This window comes from Tenrec ecaudatus, chromosome 2 (assembly GCF_050624435.1).
Source record: "Tenrec ecaudatus isolate mTenEca1 chromosome 2, mTenEca1.hap1, whole genome shotgun sequence".
Classification (NCBI taxonomy): Eukaryota; Metazoa; Chordata; class Mammalia; order Afrosoricida; family Tenrecidae; genus Tenrec; species Tenrec ecaudatus.
Genome location: NC_134531.1, coordinates 193,280,871 through 193,296,666, shown reverse-complemented (window position 1 = coordinate 193,296,666; position 15,796 = coordinate 193,280,871). Strand labels below are relative to the sequence as shown.

General features: G+C 43.1%; 1 protein-coding gene across 3 annotated transcripts; it reads left to right on the top strand.

Moving 5' to 3' along the window:
* Positions 1-327: 327 nt before the first annotated feature.
* Positions 328-15,260, top strand: ZNF354A (zinc finger protein 354A). Of its 3 annotated transcripts, none has more exons than XM_075542066.1 (5): positions 328-515; positions 1,532-1,603; positions 5,551-5,677; positions 7,016-7,114; positions 13,280-15,260. In XM_075542066.1, the coding sequence occupies exons 2-5, from the start codon at positions 1,571-1,573 to the stop codon at positions 14,827-14,829; spliced, it is 1,809 nt and encodes a 602-aa protein (XP_075398181.1). In that variant the 5' UTR covers positions 328-515; positions 1,532-1,570; the 3' UTR covers positions 14,830-15,260. The 3 variants fall into 3 exon arrangements, with proteins under 3 accessions (XP_075398181.1, XP_075398182.1, XP_075398183.1); XM_075542067.1 differs by having other exon boundaries at positions 329-515; positions 7,019-7,114; XM_075542068.1 differs by having other exon boundaries at positions 340-475.
* The last annotated feature ends 536 nt before the right edge of the window (positions 15,261-15,796 follow it).

The following is a 15,796-nucleotide window of genomic DNA, read 5'->3' as shown; positions in this document are numbered from 1 at the left end:
TTCATAGTTCAAGCTCACCAGCGGTGCTCCGAGAGAGGGAGCTACCTGCTCCCGCAGATTTCCAGCCTCGGTCCTATTCTATTTCATAGGTCACTCGATGAGTGACGAATCCACGACACTAGACTCACTGCCATCAAGCCAGGAACTCTGGTGGTATTGACTTGGTACCCACAGGATCAGGGGTTCAAAGTCACCGGCTGCTTGCTCGGTCTTGAGATGCTGCCCGACATGGGTCCCGCGAGTCAGAGTAGATGGCAGCGACGAGTAGGAAGTCACGAGGCAGCGCCCACAAACACTGGCCAGCCCCGAGAGCCTGGCCACGTGACCGGCTCCCTCTGAGTCCTGGCTCCGCAGCAAAGCGCAGCGAACTACACTTCCCATTTTTCTTCGGGTTCTCCAGCGGACTCCATTTCCCAGAGACATCGGGGCCCTGCCTCGCCTGGACCGCCCTGGGGCGCGGGGCGTTTGCCGCCGGGTGAGCGTCTCCGGAGTCAGAGGGGCCCGGGCATCGCTAGGTAGTCCTGGCGGGACGTGGGGTTCGCGGGCGGGCAGTTAGGCAGCCTCCCGCCCGCGGCGCGGAGCGGGGTGAGGCAGGGTCCCCGGAGCGCGAGGCTGGGCGAGCCGCGGTGCAGCGGCGGAGGGATGCGGGAGGGCAGGGGCGGGGGGCTCCCGAGGAGCCGATGGCGGGGTGCTTGGGGTAGCGGGCGGCGCCCGACAACAGGCCCATTGCCAGGGTAACGGAAGACATGGGCGGGGCGGGCCTTGCGGCCGCCGGGTGCCCACCAAAGCCTTTGTGGTCTCTGGTGGGCCAGGAGCCCTCGCACATCCAGTCTGTTCTCCCCCCACCCTTCGCCCCGAGACATCCGTCCCTAGACCATCCATTCAGACAGGGCACATCCTCTGCACGAGCACCAAGGCCCAGCGACCCTCCTGCCAATTCCCTGCGAAAAAATGCGGTTCCTTACCATCCCCTTCTCTGTGGCCGATGGGATTCTCTGCTTGATGGGAGAGAAGGGTGTTGCTCCGCTCCTACAGTCGCAGAGCCAGGACGCTGTGGAATAGCTGCCACAGCCCCCGTCCCCCCCCCCATCGGAAAGCCTGCTTTTCTTTTTAAAAGAAAAAATCGAGGCACTGTTTCTTAGACAGGAGAGGAAAGAATAAAGTAGGAAAGCGCTCCAGAAGCAGAGAAGTTGTCAAGTAGTGGAGAGCCAGCGCTTTACACCCTCCAGCCTTGCTTGAAATCTCCTGCTGTCCTCACAGTCAGGCTAACTCTGGACAATCTACTCCTGCTCTGCCCGCGGTGTCTCTGTTTACAAGGCCGTGGTGCTAGCTTGTGCTGCGGGGGCTGCAAAGGGAGTCTGGTTCTCTCGTGCCCCTGCGCTGCCAGCTCCTGGCTCCTTCTTTCCCCCCCTCCTGAGGGCTCCTTGGTCATTCTCCGTGTAAAGATTCAGAGTTGCTCATTCAGAGGAGTAGACAACAGGAGGGGACTTCCTTCTGTCTCCCTTTTTCTTCTCACCGGTACCCCTTCTAGTGCCCCCACCATTCTCAGAGGAAGGCCCAGAAAGAGGACATGGCCACTGCACAAAGGAAGGCAAGGGCGCAGGTGAGTCCGTTTCTCTTTCAGTTCCCATGGAGGGATGTGTTCCTTACTGTCTTCCAGAAGTGTTACCCTGCACAATGTTTTCCAGGATCGGGGGCCCTAGAAGAGGACTCTACGAAGCCCTCTTTTCCCTAAGAAGAGTTGGTCTACCCTGGTGGTTGGGTCTGAAGAGCTTGCCCACGCCCCACCCACGTCTAGTGTTCACGCCCAACCCCCTTCTCTCGCTTTTATTCCTAACGGGCATACTTTTGTACATTGATCTCAATCCACGGTGTGGTTACTGACTTGACAGCTGAAATGCCATGTGTTTTAGCTCACTGGGAACAAACGGAGCGAAGCACACTTGGAAAAGTCTTTCCTGGTTCTGCCCCCTTCACTCGCCATGTCTCCCTCCCTTCCCTTGGGGAAAAATGCTGTTGTTCTCTTCCGTTCCACTCCCCATCGTGTCGTTAGGCATGGCCAACCCAGAGTTCTTAGGGTTGCCTTCCCTCTTAATTTTATGTATTGCATGTCTTGCTTTTACCTCTTACTTAAGCACTGATTATGATAAGGCAGTATTCAGTATTCCCAGCTCGTGGGAATCTGGGAGATGCTCTCAGTTTGCCCGTGTGAGAGCCTTGCGGGGGGACACGCTCTTGTCTTCGAGGGCCGAGGAAAGGCTCCTCAGAAGGCCACAGAGGCAGTTCCATGGCAGAGGCCGTGTACACAGAGGTTAAGAATACACCGAGGTTAAAAGTCAGGGGTTTTAATCCATTTCTGTCATTATGGGTCTCTGTGCTCCAGTTCTCTTACCTATAACAAATATCAGTTACCCAGGGCTGCTACAACAGAAATAGCGCAAGGGGGTAGTTTGTAAAAACCACGTTATTTTCTCACAGTTCAGGAGGTTAAAAGAAGTCTGAATTCAGGGTGCTGGCTGTGCAGGAAGGCTTTCTCTGCTGACGCTGGGGGAAGGGCCTTTTCCTAGGTTCCTTGTTGATCTTCATGTGATGTAGCATCTGTCTTCCCCCATTTCTGGGTCTTTATGTCCTGTTACTTATTCAATTTCTTTTTTTGTTTAACATTTTATTAGGGGCTCATACAACTCTTATCACAATCCATACATATACATACATCAATTGTATAAAGCACATCTGTACATTGTTTGCCCTAATCATTTTCAAAGCATTTGCTCTCCACTTAAGCCCTTTGCATCAGGTCCTTTTTTTTTTCACCCCCTCCCTCCCCGTTTCCCCCTCCCTCATGAGCCCTTGATAATTTATAGATTATTATTTTGTCATATCTCACCCTATCCGGCATCTCCCTTCACCCCCTTCTCTGTTGTCCGTCCCCCAGGGAGGAGGTCACATGTGGGTCCTTGTAATCAGTTCCCCCTTTCCAAAACACCCTCTACTCTCCCAGTATCACCCCTCACTCCCTGGTTCTGAAGGTATCATCCACCCCAGATTCCCTGTGCCTCCAGCTCCTATATGCACCAGTGTACAACAGCTACTCTATCCAGACTTGCAAGGTAGAATTCAGATCATGGTGGTTGGGGGGAGGAAGCATCTAGGATCTGGGGGAAAGCTGTGTTCTTCATCGGTGCTACATCGCACCCTGACTGACTCATCTCCTCCCTTAGGCCCCTCTGTGAGGGGATCTCCAGTGGCTGACAAATGGGCTTTGGGTCTCCACTCTGCACTTCCCCCTTCATTCACTATGTGCTTATTCAATTTCATTGACATCTCAAAAGAGAAGGACTTAAGTCACACCCTACACAAATACAAATAAAACCCCTTCCCAAGTGGGGTTATAATCTAGGGTATAATGATTCAAACTCTTGTGTAACTACTGCAAGGTATGGGTGTTAGGATCTAAAATTTGTATTTTGTGAGACACAATTCAATCCATAAAAACAGTCATCTCGACTTCATCAGGTAGATGAGAGAACCACAATGGTGAGTCTGCAGAAAGTGCTTAGGCTAGGGCCATTCACATAGGAGATGCCCAATATGTGCTTGTTGTGGTAACTGAGCAAGACTATTGCTTTACTAGACAGAGACACTACACAATGTTACAGACATTGTACAAGGCCCTAGACAATATGTGTTCTTTGTTCATTCTTCACCTAACTGTAATTTAGGAAGTTGCTGGAAGAGCCAGCATGCTTGGGAATAGGCTGAGTGCCTTCCATTTGTTATTTCTTAATGCCGTAGCAATCGTTACCCGTGTATTTTAAATATAAGGAAATGAGACCCAAAGAAATCGAGGCATTTGAATCCAAACCCATATGTTCTCTGGTGCGTACAGTCATCGCTCTTAGACATCCATTCTCAGATGCATCATTCAGAAGCAGGACAGAAACAACCCATGTATTACCAGAAATTCTGCCATGTGATGTCCAGTAGACCATGAAACGAGCAAGTATTTTATCTTCTGAGGCTACAACCAGGTCCCAAGCCCATAGCTGCGTGTTCCAATTGCTCTTCTTTCTTTTAAGCTATTTTCATTCATTACTGCTGAGCCAAGTTACTCCCTTGACCAGAATCTTTTCCATCCTTGTGTATAATTGAAGTCTGCATGAACTTCTCTAAATTTTATTTGATGCCTAGATGTCAATACTACCTGAATTTAGATGTAAAAATCAGTGAACAGTTTAAGACTAGAAAGCTCATGCAGACTGCTGGTTTAAAAGCTAGAACACGTTGGTTACAGTTCTGCTTCTACCACTAATCAAGTATGTCACCTGAGGTCTGGTCTGAGGTCCACCTACCCTGGACCTCATCTTCCTCATCTATTCAAGGACAATTGAACTAGGAGATAGTGTGTGGTCTGGTCTAGCGGCACACTCCTGTGGTTGGTTCAGAATTTAACAATTATTTCATGTATTTTTACTCTCTGCTGGTTAACTTATAAACTCTTTAAGGGCCAGAATTATTTCTTGTACTTATTTCCCCCAATGTCAATGATTAAGTATCTTTCTTATAAGTATGCAACCTGCTTATGGTAAAGATTTCAGAGAAACCCCCACACACATACAATTCTCTGTGCATGTGCGTGAACGTGTGTGTAAAGAAAGTAAACACACTCTTAATTTCACCCCCTGGCGACAATCACTGTGTATTTATTAGAATAATTTTCTATGTGCATTTACTTATGCTCTGCACAAATGAGAACAAATTATACTTAGTGACATGTACCTTAGAGTTTTTGCAATTATTATTATCATGGATGTCAACAAATATAGACTAGCTACTTAATCACTAAAACTAAAACCAACCAAACTTGTTGCCATGTGACTTTAGACAAATTTCTTACCCTCATGGTGATTTTATTTTCTCATGTGTAAAATAGGTTCATTAGGATCATCTTTATAGGATGATTGTGGGGATTAAATAAAGATTATATTAGGCTTAATATAAAGTCCTAAGAACAGTGCCTGGCCCATAGAAAGCATTCAATATACAAGAGCTTGATTTTAATTATCATTATTATTATACTTAAACTTGAGTAATCTGTTTACAATCATATATATAATGGCATAGCTTATTTTACCTAGCCTTCATCAGTTTCATTTATTGCTACTATCAAACCATGACAAATAACTTATCTCTTTAATTTTGTGTGTGATTACAAATACAGTAATTAGTGGGCTAAAGAACATGGACATTTTCAAGCTTTTAATATGTGTTTTCAAGTCCACCATTAGATTAATGGACACCTTCACTACTGTTCTTAATATCTACCCATCTCCTACAGTTAGCAGTGCCTGGCTCATCCTCTAGGCTGCACAGCATATTATATTTGCCAGTGACTAATTGTTTATTTCAAATGAGAGAGCCTTCCAAATCTTGAGCAACATCTGGTTTTTTTCCTGGACAACCTGCCCCTGCCTCTCTTCCCCCACCCCACACTGTCTTAGCATTCTCTGTGTTGGGTAGTCTGGATGAACTGAATGCTTCTCCTTACAGGTGTCCGTGACATTCAAGGATGTGGCTGTGCTCTTTACCCGGGCTGAATGGAAAAAGCTAGCTCCTTCTCAGAGGGACTTGTACCGGGATGTGATGCTGGAGAACTACAGTAACCTGGTTTCATTGGGTAAAGAAAAGTTCCCCTATAGATACAGAAATAAGAAATTATATAGGTTAACATCTTCTCAGGATAAAAATGTGGCTTATCAATAAATTTTATCTGGATTTTGTCAAGGATTGTCATTATGGAATCTTTACAAATAAATATAGAAACACATTCCTCCCCAGTTGGCATGGAATTATTCCATGTGTGAGAATACAGGGAATGCTATTGATAATTATTTTCTTCCCTCAGGCCTTAGAAATTTCTGCATGGTTGAGGCATCATTTTCTTAAACAACAGATCACTGCGGTTTGCTTGCTCATCTCTCAACAGAGAGCTTTATTCAGTCTTTTGGATCTGCCACTTGCCTTCCCCACTTCCCTGTTCTAGCTAGATGAATATTGTATACCTCACTGCTCAGTAAGCTTTTTCTGTAAAGGGACAGACAGTAAACATTCAGTGCTGTGTTTGCCCTATTTCTCTCAGCACACACTTGATTATAACACCATAGTGTCTTGTCAGTCACTTGTCCCCCAGCACATCCCCTCTCAGATTCCGGGAGCCAATCCTGAGTAACCTGCAGAAGCATGTTGCACCCTGTTTTACTGAGTTTTCCTTTCAAATGGTTGTTCTCATGACCAAAGATCCTCAACTAAGCACTACTATGTTTTATTTCCCCCAAAGCTTGATTGGCATATCATTCACATATCACACAATTCAATAGTTCAATCATCTCAAGAAGAGTTGTGCTATCACCACCACCGATTTAGAACATTTCTTCATTCTTGTCCTTATCGTTATTGACTCCTCATTTCCCCACAACCTCCCCTGCAATACCCTGAAAGAACAATTAATTCAGTTACTGTCTCTGTAGACTTATCTATCCTATACAGAAAACCATTTAAAAACAAACAAACAAAACTATCAAGAATAACAAAGAAAACCTCAATAGAAAAGAAAGCAGAAAATATTTAAAACTAGGACAAATTTAAATGAATCATAAGGGAAATCAAATAATAGAGTACTAAATGTTAACCTGACTGCATTCGCAACAATTCACTTCCCAATGCATTCTTCATGTTAGCAAACTGTTCACAGCCCCGCCCTCGGGAACTCACCAGGGGCCTACTCCATATGTGTTTCCCTTCACCTTAAAAAACTGAAACGGCTGTAAAATGGGTCAAATGGGAGACTGATAGCCTTCTCTTATTATTATTATTAGTTTGGATTTATTACATATATTACATCATTCCAAATTTTATTCGCTGTGAAGTAGAATGTACAATTGCTACCACAATCAGTTCCCAAGCTTTCTGCTCTTTTTTTATATCAAAAGAAAACCAGATTTCTTTTATCTGTAAGTAGGACCCCCATTTTCCAAGCCACAAGTGATCTCCCTGTTACAGCAAGGAGAAGAGCCTTGGAAGGTGGAGGGAGAAGATCCTGGAGGCCCCTCTCGTGGTGAGTGGATGGGACTCATGTACCAGGGCATCACTGCCTCTTTGGTTAGTTAAGGAGGAAGATGCACTTTGGAGTTGTTGATCGAGAACCGTTCCTCAAATTTCTCATCCTCAAGAGAGAGCAGGGGAGAGGAAACCCAGACAAGGGCTTTCTCACAAAGCAAAGCTGCTGCAGGAATGCAAGTCATTCATTCTGGCTGAAACGTGGGGTGTGAGCGTGGGAAGGGAAGGAGATGAAGAAGACACAGAGAACTTAGGTGGGGCATTTAATTAAGTAAGTCCTTTGTTACCATCCTAATTTATTTGCACTTCACTGTGGATGGTGATTACGTGTGCACCTGCTAAGTGAAAAGCCTGGATCAAAGCATATGCAGTGACGTTCGTGAGGAAGCCCAACCAAAACTAGAAACACAGGATGGGAAGCAGGTTTGTGAAGGGTATAGGCTGAGGACAGTGCAGAATGGCTGTCTTGTCAGATGCAGGTAAGACACTCAGGGGCAAATAGCTAATGGGCAGTTGTGTGGGGTAGGTGGACTGGAGCTCAACGGGGACTCAATGGAGTCATCACTATGAAGTGACATAGGAAGCCTTGAGCTGACTAAGTGAGAGTAGAGAATGATGGTCAGCATCCCAAGACACATGAGCATTTGTTCGGTAGGTTAAGGAAGAGGAATCTGTGGTGGGGCCTTAGAAGTCTTCAGTGGGAGAGAGATGCAAAGGATGGGTGTTGTTGAAGCTCGGGGATGAGAGCTGATTAAGTTCGGGCTGGAGTCAGAGGGTGGAGGTTCAAATCCTTGCCTACTACTCTTTCGTCGTGTAGAACTGAGTTCCTACCGGGTGAGTTGTGTACCGGCCCTGGTGGGCAACATTGGAGAGAATGAGACCGAGGCCCCGCTCTCACGCAGCTGCTCACAGGCTGGTGGGGAAGAGACGTGCTAATACACTAAACGTGCACAAAGCCTTGAAGCGAAGGTCTGAAAGCACAGGAAGGACGGCTGGACAGTGCATAGGCTAGGAAGGGGCGGCGTCAGCAAAGGCTTCTCTGGGGAAGTGGGTCCTGGGGAGGGTGCTCTGGGGATGTAGAAAACTCAATCCAGGCTTAAGAAAACCAAAGCTCTTGCCTTTGCACCAATGCCGACTCATTGTGACCTTACAGGACAGACTTAAACCGCCCCATAGTTTCCATGGCTAAAATCTTCACAGACCCCAATGGCCAATCTGTTATGGAATTGCTGGGGGGCTCATTTAGCAGCTGAGTCCTTAGCACTGTAGCATTAGGGCTCCCCGTGTAGCCACGGGGGTGGCCATTCTCAAGATTAATCCTGAGGAAGGAAGCCAGGTAGTCCAGGTGGAGAGCAAGGAGAGTGGTGTCAGTGGGCTGGAAAGGACCAGGTTGCCCGGAGCTCTGGACGCTGCCAAAGAATTTGGTTTGTATCTGAGAGCCATGAAAAACCCCCGAAGAGCGGAAATAATGGCCATATGCCCAGGTTCAGATCCTGAAAGGGTTCCACGGTGGCCAGTGTGGAAAGCCTGCTGAAGTGGAAGAGGGAGGCTTACTTGAGGCTGTGGTTAGGTCCTTGCAAATCAGTGAGGGCCCCTAAGCAAGAGCGCCCAGCAGAGAAGCTGCAGGGAAGGCTGCCTATTTGCTGGAAGCCCACATGCTACAGAGGAGACTTTTCTTGTCTGTCAGTTGAGATTTTTTTTTTTTCAAATGCGAACCAATGCTCTCTATCTTCTTAACTCGCATTTGGGAGATGCACACAGAATCTTGTGTCAAACTAGAAAGCGCCACCGCCATGTAACCACAGACTGCGGGCAGCACCCTCACTCTTAAGGAGCAGTCTGGCCGTACATCCTCCAGGACAGGCTCGATTGTTCGTTTCACAGTCCATGGTGCTTTCAATGACTCATCATCAACAGCATAATTCAGATGCAGCCACTGTTCTGTGGTCTTTCTTATTCGTTTTCCAGCTTTCATGGGCATACGGGGTGGTAAAAACACTGTGACTTAGTTTAAGGGCACCTTAGTCTTCAAGGTGGCATTTTTCTTAGTGCTTCAAAGAAGTTGTGCACAGCAGATTGCCCATTGCAACAGTTCTGTGGATTTTTTGACTATAGCTCCCAAAGAGTCAATCGTGGATCCAAGTGAAATGAAATACTTGACAACTTTGATCTTTTCCCTATTTAACATGATGTTTATTGGTTCAATTGTGAAGATTCTTCTTTGGTCTGCGTTGACGTTTAATTCACACCAAAGGCTGCAGCCATGATGTTCATCAGTTAATGCTCCAAATCCTCTTGGCTTTCAGCAAACAAGGCTGGTGCATCTGCAGTGTCCACGTCTTCCTCCGATCTGATGCCACATCCTACTTTATCTAATCCAGTTCTCAGAATATGTCTTAGCATACAAATTGAACAAATACGGATTGTCTTCTAAATGAGGGAGGGCTCTCCACAGTCCTTACCATAACTTGGAAGTCTTTAAATGATTTTCCTCATAAATGAGGGAGGGCTCTCCACAGTCCTTACCATAACTTGGAAGTCTTTAAATGATTTTCTTCTAAATGAGGGAGGGCTCTCCACAGTCCTTACCATAACTTGGAAGTCTTTAAATGATTTTCTTCTAAATGAGGGAGGGCTCTCCACAGTCCTTACCATAACTTGGAAGTCTTTAAATGATTTTCCTCATAAATGAGGGAGGGCTCTCCACAGTCCTTACCATAACTTGGAAGTCTTTAAATGATTTTCCTCACGCGATTGCTGGTTGTTTTGCTTCCCCTTGTTCCTCTGGCTCATCGCGCTCCAGACCCAGCAGCCTCTCTCGCTCCTCCTCGGAGAAGTGAAGCCCACTTAGAATCCCTGTTTTCTTTGTCCGGCAGGCTCTTTCTTTGGATACCCATCTCTTTCTCTCTCCATTTCCTTTAGATTTCCACTCAAATATAATTATCACATGTTCACCATCTCAAAAGTATTCTCTACCCCCAAACTATGAACAAATATCAATTTTTAAAAAGATAGCAAGAAAGAGTTACCTGTGAAGGAAACGACCAAGTAAAAACTGGTAGACGAAAAGAGAAAAGCGGACTGTAATATGTCTTCAGGCTTGCTCTCAGCAGAGAAAACACGTAGAGTCAACAGCGTGAACATCATTTGAACGGGTGCAAGAGATAGGAAGGATCTTGTTAAATGGTTACATCTAGCCAAGGACAGAATGCCAGGCTGTGTGTGGTCTTAAAGAACAGAATTTCCTTTTTACTAAATTCAGAACATGGGTTCTCTGGGAAAGCTTTCTGAAATGTGCCTGTTCAGTGGGAAGATCCCTCGCTCCAGCGCCCTAGCACCTTGGCCGTCTCCACCTGCACCTTTATTCTTCTCATTGCTTTGTTCCTTTCTTTGACTAATCTGCACTATTTTACATCTGAAAAGTCAATAGGCTTAATACACACACTACATTGAGTTGGCCTCGTTAGCATAACAAAACTCTAATCACAAAGGGTATGGGACTTAAGGTTTCAACACATAATTAATCAAGCATACAACTCAATCAATAATTTCTCCCCTTTACACTTTTTTCTATCTATGATTTATTATTTCCTTCTTCTTCTTTTCAACCCTGACAGCATAATCCTTTTTGCTTGATGTATGAAATTGTTCTCTTCCAGCTTATAACATTGTAAAATGTAACTTATATTTTAGCACCTCTGTAAATTAATTCAGTAATGCCTCCCTGTCTGAACTGGACCTGAAACCATCAGGCATGCTGTCCTGGAAGGAAACTTCTCCCATAAAGGTTTGAATTTAAAACAATGAGTCCTCACTATTCACAGATCTTATATTTGTGAATTTGATAAAATTGTGAGTTTAATAAAATTTATTTGACGCCAAAATCAATCATTGAGTCACTCTTGCAGGCATGCACAAAGCTACCAAGAAAAAAATGGAACCCCCTAATACACACATTTCTGTCTGAGCTCAAGCAAGCCAGTGCTCTGCCTTCTCGCTCTAGCGCTCACACTGTCACCAGGTGTGTCCCCCCCCCGCACCCCTCCCCCCCCCCCCCCCCCGTCTAATTGGTGCCAAGCTTTTCTGCTTTCTGTGCTTTCTGCTGGTGACTTGGCAAAGCCCGCGAGAAGCCTGTGATGTGGCTCACAGGTGTCTATTATACAAGCTTCACTCGGGCGTTAGTTACAGGTGTGTTGGATGTGACAAATATTAATAAATGAAGAACATTAAATAAAACACATCCATACAACAATATTGGCTGATGAAAACGATATGGCCAGAGGTTCTCCGGAACCTACTCCTGTTTCCCCAGGAGTGATAGTTTTGCATTTACTAATGCAGTGTTCATGGTAAAAAGATCTTTGATGGCATAGTGACTACATATTGGGTTGCTTCCTTCAGGGTAAACAGTCTGAAACTCTCAGCCACTCCGTGGCAGAAAGCATAAAAATGACGCTTTCTACTGTGAAGAATTACAGTCATGGAAACCCACAGGGGCAGTTCTGCCCTGTCCTGTAGGACCACTATGAGCCACCATCCATTTGATGCCATGAATGAATTCATGATAATGTTACAGATTAGAACTACCACAAATCATGAGAATTTGATGGTGTGTGTATGACTCGTGTACATGCTTGTGTATGAAACTTGTTAGCAATTAAGGATATTGAGCATTGTTCAAATGGAGAAAGGTACTGTATTTAAAGCAGACTAATGAAACAAACATTTCAAATACATTAATAGTACCATAAAAAGTGACCTATAGGTAAATAAGCTATCTGCTTTGCTTAGTGCTGTAGCAAAAGGAAAGGACTGGAAACTTGGTGTCAAGAAAGGACTAGATTACACAAGGAAGAGAAGGGGAAATGAGTGGAGGCTTATTTCCTGTGTAGGTCTCACAAATGTATGTTGGGCTTCCAATGTCATCCACAGTCATCTGCAAACCAGAAGCTCACAACTTAGGCTCTGATTCTTTCCCTCTTTGGGCTTCAGATGATATGGTTTTCAATCCTTGGATCACAGATGTTCTTGTGCTTCTTCCACGTGGGCTTAGTTGACATCTCACTTAGATGACTGCTTGTTTGGGAGCAAGCCTTTAAGACCCCCAGACACTATCTGATTGCTGGGCACCATCTAATTTCTTTACCACACTTTGCTATAACACCCATATCTTCCTTGTTCCTTTCCTATGAAGTTAGAACTAATTGTTCTTAAATTAGAGGTAGGATTTAATGAGAGCCCCAAATCCATCCCTGGATCTATGTTTTTTATCTGCCTTTGGCTTCCCTTAAAGACCTCCTTGTTAATTTATGGTAGAGAGTCTTATCGATCATCTCCCTGGAGCATAGAGATCGTCTGTTAATATTGTCATTGATTAACCCCTGGTATAAGTTTTTAAAACACTGTTGAGAGAGGGATATTGCACTGGTTTACACAAACTGCATATCACGATACCCAAATTATTCACTTGTACAGAATAAATCTCTACACAAACAATGAGATTTTGTCATCCGGGAAATTTTACAATAGTATTCACTGACACTGTCAATCACAGGTCTGCTGGAATAATGTATATCTTAGTACAGCAAATAGGGCATTGATGCACTCAGTAGATGTTTGTTCTCCTATTGACAGTTCAATACTCTTAGTATAACCCTATAATGCTGAGCATGATGTTTTTGTAACATTTAATTAAATGTATATATTAATATATATTGATAACTATGGAAGTAAAGAATAAAAATTTTAAAAATGTTTTTTCCTGAAATTAAAAATTCAGGTGTTATAGGGATAACTGTCTTTTGTTTCTTCAAATGCCATGAAATTTTAGTCTTAAGTCCTCGGGTTAGAGGTGTGTTTGAGGTAGAGCCCAGTTCACCGAGTGGAGTTTCCATATCAATCCCTCTTGTGTGACCTTTGGAGCATGTTGTATGCCTTGAAGATCTAGGATTCAATGTCCAAGTGTTCTGCGGCACTTAGCCTGGGTTCTATCTATTTTTCTGTACTATATAACATTGCTGTTCTTTTCTGGTGTCCCAGCCTTCTTGGAAAATATTAATACCTTACTGAATTATTCATATTTTTATTCTACACATGGAGTCTCAGTAATGTCTACTATGCTATCACATGAAACACCTTCACTTTTCTGCTTTTCTTTTTCCAGGATGGGAGAACTGTCCCCAAACCACAAAGTCAACTCAAACACATGATTCATCATTTCAAGGACTGACAATAAAAAGATCCAAAAGTAAAGGACTGGGAGACTTTGAATCAGAAAGACTCTGTGTATATGAAGAGAGAATAAAGAAGCAGCCTAATAAAAAGGGAAGTTTTCAGATCATTTCAGTCACTCACAAAAAAATCCTTACTATAGAAAGAATCCATAAAAATATTGAATTTGGTCAAAACTTCAACCTGAAGTCAGGACCTCATAGACAACAAATTTTAACTAGAGAAAAATCACCTGTAAAATGTGAGATGCCAGGAAATGGCTACAAACCAAATTCAGATTTGCTTACCCAACCAAAAATCAACATGGCAGAGAAGTGCTATAAATGTAATTTATGTGAGAAAACATTCACTAACAACTCATCCCTCCGTAAACATCTGAAAAACCATACCGGAGAGAAATTATTTAAGTGTAAAGAATGTTCAAAAGCCTTCAACCAAAGTTCAGCTCTTATTCAACATCAAATAACTCACACTGGAGAGAAACCATATGTGTGTCAAGAATGTGGGAAAGCTTTCACTCTTAGTACATCTCTTTATAAACACCTGAGAACCCACACTGTGGAAAAATCCTACCGATGTAAAGAATGTGGAAAATCCTTCAGTCGAAGGTCAGGACTTTTTATACATCAAAAAATTCATGCTCAGGAAAATCCCTATAAATATAACCCAGGTAGGAAGTCATCTCTTCCTGGATGTCAGAGAATTCATCCCAGAAAGAAGTCTTATCTGTGTAATGAATGTGGAAACACCTTTAAATCTAGCTCTTCTCTTCGTTATCACCAGAGAATTCACACTGGAGAGAAACCTTTTAAATGTAGTGAATGTGGGAGGGCCTTCAGTCAGAGTGCGTCTCTTATCCAGCATGAGAGAATTCACACTGGAGAAAAACCTTACAGGTGCAATGAATGTGGAAAAGGCTTCACTTCTATTTCCCGACTTAACAGACACCGAATAATTCATACTGGTGAGAAGTATTATAATTGTAATGAATGTGGTAAAGCCTTAAGTTCCCACTCAACACTTATTATTCATGAAAGAATTCACACTGGAGAGAAACCGTGTAAGTGTAAAGTGTGTGGGAAAGCCTTCAGACAAAGCTCAGCACTCATTCAACACCAGAGAATGCATACAGGTGAAAGACCCTACAAATGTACTGAGTGTGGGAAAACATTCAGGTGTAACTCCTCTCTTAGTAATCATCAGAGAATTCACACTGGAGAGAAACCATATCGATGTGAGGAATGTGGAATATCGTTTGGCCAAAGTTCAGCTCTTATTCAACACAGAAGAATCCACACAGGAGAGAAACCCTTTGAATGTAATACATGTGGGAAAACTTTTAGACAAAGCTCATCTCGTATTGCACATCAGCGAATTCATACTGGAGAGAAACCATATGAATGTAACACATGTGGGAAACTTTTCAACCACAGGTCATCCCTAACTAATCATTATAAAATTCATATTGAGGAGAACCCTTAAAAATACATTTGCATGTGTGAAAGCCTTAAACCAAAGCTCATTATAGGATAAATACTTGAGTGATATAATAAAATGACACGAGAAAAATTCTACAATAATGTATTCCTCATCACATATTATATTACAAGGATAAATTGAATATGTAATAAACACGAGGAACACATTAATACACTTTTTAAAGCTGAGATGCAGAATTTCACAAAAGGACACATTGACTTTGGATATTTGTATAACAAAAGGTTTCCGTTTTTTTTGCTAATCAATGTCAGTATACAATAGATATTGTAAGTAATTATCAAAGATTTTGGAGGCTATAGTTATGTGTGCTGGATTATCACTAGAAAAACAAACTAAAAACAAGTAATATATTTTTATAATATTTTAATAACATGAAGAATTGATCAAAGAATTTATGCATTGTTAAAAGGACAAAATAAATGATAAAACAAACTAATCTACCTCTTAGTCTCTGGAGTTTGTCCTTGTCCTGACTTACTATCACTTTTGTGCCCGAATTTCACTGAAAAATAAAATGTGTGCTCTTTTTCCTTTGTCCATGCAATTTTTTTTTTTTTAGATCTTGGCTGCTTTTTAATTTTTCTTTTTGCTATTATAGTCTTGCTTTTTTAAAAAAACATTTTATTAGGGGCTCATACAACTCTTATCACAATCCATACATATACATACATCAATTGTATAAAGCACATCTGTACATTCTTTGCCCTAATCATTTTCAAAGCATTTGCTCTCCACTTAAGCCCTTTGCATCAGGTCCTCTCTTTTTCCCCCTCCCTCCCCACTCCCCCCTCCCTCATGAGCCCTTGATAATTTATAGATTGTTATTTTGTCATATTTTGTCCATGCAATTATTATTAGTAGGGAGTATTCAGTCCAATTCCTGTTCTAAGAATTGTTCATTTTTAACTGCAATCCCCCAAATGTATGTGCTATATACTGTGAGCTGTCA

Coding starts and splice junctions, on each gene's coding strand:
- ZNF354A (XM_075542066.1), top strand. CDS start 1,571: ATGGCCACTGCACAAAGGAAGGCAAGGGCGCAG. Junction 5,678..7,015: donor CAGTAACCTGGTTTCATTGG/GTAAAGAAAAGT, acceptor TTTATCTGTAAG/TAGGACCCCCATTTTCCAAG. Junction 7,115..13,279: donor TCCTGGAGGCCCCTCTCGTG/GTGAGTGGATGG, acceptor TTCTTTTTCCAG/GATGGGAGAACTGTCCCCAA.